Source organism: Arachis stenosperma, chromosome 5, assembly GCF_014773155.1.
Source record: "Arachis stenosperma cultivar V10309 chromosome 5, arast.V10309.gnm1.PFL2, whole genome shotgun sequence".
NCBI lineage: Eukaryota > Viridiplantae > Streptophyta > Magnoliopsida > Fabales > Fabaceae > Arachis > Arachis stenosperma.
This window is the reverse complement of record NC_080381.1, coordinates 141252717-141257481: the sequence shown is the minus strand read 5'-3', so window position 1 is coordinate 141257481 and position 4765 is coordinate 141252717. Positions and strand designations below refer to the sequence as shown.

The following is a 4765-nucleotide window of genomic DNA, read 5'->3' as shown; positions in this document are numbered from 1 at the left end:
CGACCCCACTTAGTGGGATAAGGCTTTGTTGTTGTTGTATGTAACATTTTTGAATAACTTTATATTAGCTGGGAGTTCTTAAAAAGATTTAACATTTTAGGTTCAAAACACGCAGTAGATCGAAATATTCCAAACTTTAAAAAACTTTTTCCCTAATCCCTTTTCTTTCTTATTGTTGGTTGAATGGGAGACAGTCTCACTAGAACTTCGCAAATGAAAACAAGTAGTCGATATGAACCAACGACAAAAATAATTTCTTCATGCCACTACGTAAAAATAATGCAGTGCAACAACCCATGCATTACAAGTTTACATAAGTATATTTAAAAAAAAATTCGCGGTGTAATCCCATCGTCTAAAAGGAATTTAGTTTTAACACACCGAAATATTTGCCAAAAGTAAAAGTCATGATGATGCCTCTCTTTTAGCCTCGGTTTCTTTTTCCTACTTGGTGATCGCATGCCACTGTGCCTTGCCATTACAGGAAAGCATCTTTTTCGAGCAGCTTTAGAACATCATTTTGATTGTTTAGCTTCGCAACATCTATTGGAGTTTTCCCGTCCATGTTCTGGAGAGTACTGCATATTGGACGAGATAAGAAACAAAGTAGGATGAACAATTTAAAGATTGTATCCATTTGTGCACATAGTTTATTAAATTGGCATGAAGAGTTAGAAATTATCAAAAGCGATAATCTGACGTTACTTACACTGCAGCACCATTTTCAAGGAGAAGGGCAACACATTCCTTCCTGCCATAACCAGCTGCATAATGAAGAGCCGTGTTCTTATTCTTATCCAAAGCATCTACTTTTGCGCCTGCCTCAAGGAGAATTTGTGCACACTTCACCTGGAGTAATATCAAGAGCATCATTTCAGATTTCAGTCATAGAAGAGCCTAGCTATAACCTAAACTTCTAGTTCCCGATGAGGTTTCCTTTGCTTCTCACACAACTTAGAAGAAACAGGAAGCTCAGAGAATGTCAGTACCATATAGCACCATCCACACTCCACGGCTATTATTGCCACTAGCTACCCCCTTTACCACAACCACAACCACCAATGCTTTAAATCCTCCATTGCTACCAAAATTACAAATTTACAAGAAAGAAGAAAATAAGATGTAAAAGATGAGAGAGTATTTTACTGCATATTAGCATACCTCTCCATATCCACAGGAAAAATGTAAAGCAGTTCTTCCCTCTGAATCTTCTTCGTCCTTGTCAGCGCCAGAGGCTAGAGCATTTTTCAAGCCCTAATTGAAATGTGTAAAGTTTTAGTTCTCATATAGCTTGCTAAATCATACCCAGAATAATAAAAAAATGCATGAATTTAATAATATATATATGATTTCCTCCAAATGGCAAAATTGATTCTATACACACACACACAGAGAGAGAGAGAGAGAGAGAGAGAGAGAAGAGGGGGAACCGGGGGGGAGGGGGGTGCAGTACCTCCACATCACCGACACTAGCAGTTTGATGAACAATTGATTCATCTTCACCCACATCTTCTGTCTCATCTGGCACAGCATTTTCAGCAGAAGCAGCTGCTTCTCCAGAATTTGGCACCATGGCCTGTCCCAACTTCCGCAAAACGTCCTCATCATTCCAATATCTGCACAAAAGAGAAACACTTCAGAAACCATTTAAAATTCAGAAAACAGTGAACTGAGAAATTTGGAAATGCCCAAAAAGATGAGAAATTTGGCCATCTAAACCTCATCATAGCAGCAGGACCACCAGTCTCTATCTCATCTAAAATATGCTTCAAAGATGGATCTTCTTTTATGCGTGCCATTCTCTCCTCAAGCTGATCTTTATTTGAAGGACTAGTAAGACTTTCAAGCATGGAAGACATAGATGGATCCTGAGATAGACAGTATAGATATGTTATCAACCAATAGATATTTTATATAACAGAGTACAGGGAGTTTATAAATACCTGCATCAATGCATTACCCAGGCGCTCAGCCATGGTCATGAAGTTAGGATTCTGCATCACCTGCTGCATGGTAGAATAATATTGCTGATTATCGAAGCTAGGGATACTATCCTGTGTTGCACCATGAAAAGTTTTCTGAAGCTGCTCAGCCATTTGATTGAATGATGGGTCTTTTGCTATCTGCTCAGCCAGTTCCTTGATACTTGGATCCTATGCATTCCGGATTTTAGCATTAGTAATATGGACTTGAAATGCATGGGTTATATTGTTGTCTCACTATTGGCTTCAAAACAATGCACCACTAAGATCCAAAAAAACTGGCATGTACAAAAATAAGATTTTCTATAAGATGGAACATGCCCATAAAGTGAAATGAAAATGCTCATTAACAATAACATGGCCAATCTTTTCCTAATTCCAGCAGACATAATATATATAGTACAATATCAAAATAAAAGAGACAATGACATACATTGAGCAAACCAGACATTGCGGAGAAATCAAAAGGGTTGGGTGGAAACCCAGGTGCAGATCCAGAAGTAGCTCTTTGTCCTCCCTGTGAATCTTTCGAAGATGTTTCATCCTTGGAGTTTTTATTCTCTGCTGCAGCAGCCTTGTCATCTAAACAAACAAAAGATTCAGAAGCAGCTTTTTGTCCTCCCTGTGAATCTTTCGAAGATGTTTCATCCTTGGAATTTTTCTTCTCTGCTGCAGCAGCCTTGCCATCTAATAAAATATTCACCCGAGTTAAACTAACGCAATTTAAGATCCAAGAACCTAAGACAGTTATTTAACATTGTAAGTACAAAAACAATTGAATGGTGAGGAGTGATTAACGATAACAATCTACGAAATATACCAACGAAAAACACACACCAGACACACATACACATACAAAATAACAAAAAAATTAACAAAATGGAATAGAACGTTCACATGGTGGTTTCCACTAAAAGGAAACGGTAGACAAAAACAGACCCTAAGTAATAAGAGCAGGGATTATAAAATCATGAAAGAAACCAGAAGGGAGCCACAGGAACCAAGAGGTAATACTAATTTCCTCTCTAGTTTTGATTTCATAAAAGAATGTGCGAATATATATAGAGACTTTCAATTACCAAAGTAAATGCCAAAATTGCCAGTCTTCGTATGATCGTATCCTAATAACGCAGGAAAATTTTTACCAAAGCCATAATGAATTGATTTTCACAATCTACAGAGAAAAAAAGAATGGAAAACCATGGAGCAAAGTTCGACTTGGAATAGATTAAAAAAAATATCACGGAATTGGGGGAAGAAAGAAACGAATCCAAGAACAAAGTGTGAAATTAGAAACTGATACAGATGTAATTACAGCTACAAATCTAGAAACCGCGGTGCGCCGCGAACAATACAGAAATGAAATAGGAATAGAAATAGAGGTATAACCAGAAATAATTTCCTTTTGGGAAGTGGAAGCCATAGCGGAAGAAGCAGCTGAAACAAAGAGAAGGAGATATTAGGGTACGATTAGAATGAAGATCAAATTATAAGAAAGGGAAGAGTAAGGAAAGAGGGTTCGAAGCTGAGACCTGATTCTGATTCTGATTGGGAATGGATGAATTGAAAGCGAAGAGTGAGTGAGTCACAGTGGAAGCGAAACAAAACCAAACCCCTTTAAGTTTTGAGGGTTTGAAGGTTTCAGACTAAAGCGACGAGTATATTATTTATTAATTATTAGTTACTGTTGTTAAGTTGTTTTACTGAGCTGAACAGCTGAAACAGAGAGAGAGAGAGAGAGAGAGGTGAATATGATAATGATATGGATTGGGCCCTCAAAATTCAACTTTTCTGTCATATGAATGGCCAACTCTATATCATGTGATTCTCTGTTTTACCCACATCCTCTCACGTCAAAATTAATTTCTAATTTTAACAGTGATAAATATAAATATTAAATATCGTAATTTCTATTTAATTCTAATTCTAATTCCTCTCATTGTTACTATAATCCTACAGTAAAATTTAATTACAAAAAAGAAATTAACTTTTTACATCGTTAGTATTTGTATAGAACAAACTCTCATCATTTTTAGGGGTGTCTGTGGATCGGATCGGATCGGATATGGCCGAAAATTCGATTCGATTCGCACAATTTCCATCGGATTAGATCGGATATGATATCCGCACTTTTTAGTGCCGGATCGGATCGAATATCGGATATATCAGCATAATTAAACCTTCTCTTTTTAATCATATTTCAATATAAAAAAATTTAATAAAAATATTTCTTTCATACTTTTAAACTTATTTATTCCTAAAATATTTTAATCAAACTATTTCTAAATAACAAAAATAAAATAATACAATATATGAATAATAATTACTAACTAAAACATATAAACAAGTAAATATATTACCAAACATATATATATTTATTTATTTTTTAATTATTATTGTGCGGATCTGCGGATCCGCAAATCGGATACGTGGATGTAGAGCAGATATCCGCGATCCGATCCAATCAATTTGCGGATCCGATCCAATCCGATCAATTTGCAGATCGGATCGTATCCGCAATTTTCAGAACGGATACGGATATTTACCGCGGATCTGCGGATACGATCCGATCCATGGACACCTCTAATAATTTTAATATAAATCATTTTTTCTGGAGTTAAACCTCAAAGTGGTCCCTGAACTTGCACTCGACCCTCAAAGTGGTCCTTAAGCTTGCACTGGCCTCAATATTATCCCCGAATTTAATAGAAGTGGTTCACGGTCGTCCCTGAAGCATTTTCCGGTGACGAAAAGATGACTTGAATTGATGAATGCCACGCTGG

General features: G+C 36.6%; 1 protein-coding gene across 1 annotated transcript; it reads right to left on the bottom strand.

The window, feature by feature from the left end:
- Positions 1-233: 233 nt before the first annotated feature.
- On the bottom strand, positions 234-3641 carry LOC130978968 (ankyrin repeat domain-containing protein 2B-like). Its single transcript, XM_057902304.1, has 9 exons — positions 3515-3641; positions 3372-3419; positions 2416-2669; positions 1944-2153; positions 1720-1868; positions 1454-1616; positions 1162-1254; positions 710-849; positions 234-578 (listed from the first exon to the last, which is right to left on the bottom strand). The coding sequence occupies exons 2-9, from the start codon at positions 3403-3405 to the stop codon at positions 479-481; spliced, it is 1143 nt and encodes a 380-aa protein (XP_057758287.1). The 5' UTR covers positions 3406-3419; positions 3515-3641; the 3' UTR covers positions 234-478.
- Between the last annotated feature and the right edge of the window lie 1124 nt (positions 3642-4765).

Bases quoted from the DNA above. Each gene is read 5' to 3' on its own strand.
- LOC130978968 (XM_057902304.1), bottom strand. From the start codon at position 3,405: ATGGCTTCCACTTCCCAAAAGGAAATTATTTCTG. The intron at 2,670-3,371 runs GTTATACCTCTA...ATATTTTATTAG, and splicing joins CCAAAAGGAAATTATTTCTG to ATGGCAAGGCTGCTGCAGCA. The intron at 1,869-1,943 runs GTATTTATAAAC...TGTCTATCTCAG, and splicing joins TGGGTAATGCATTGATGCAG to GATCCATCTATGTCTTCCAT.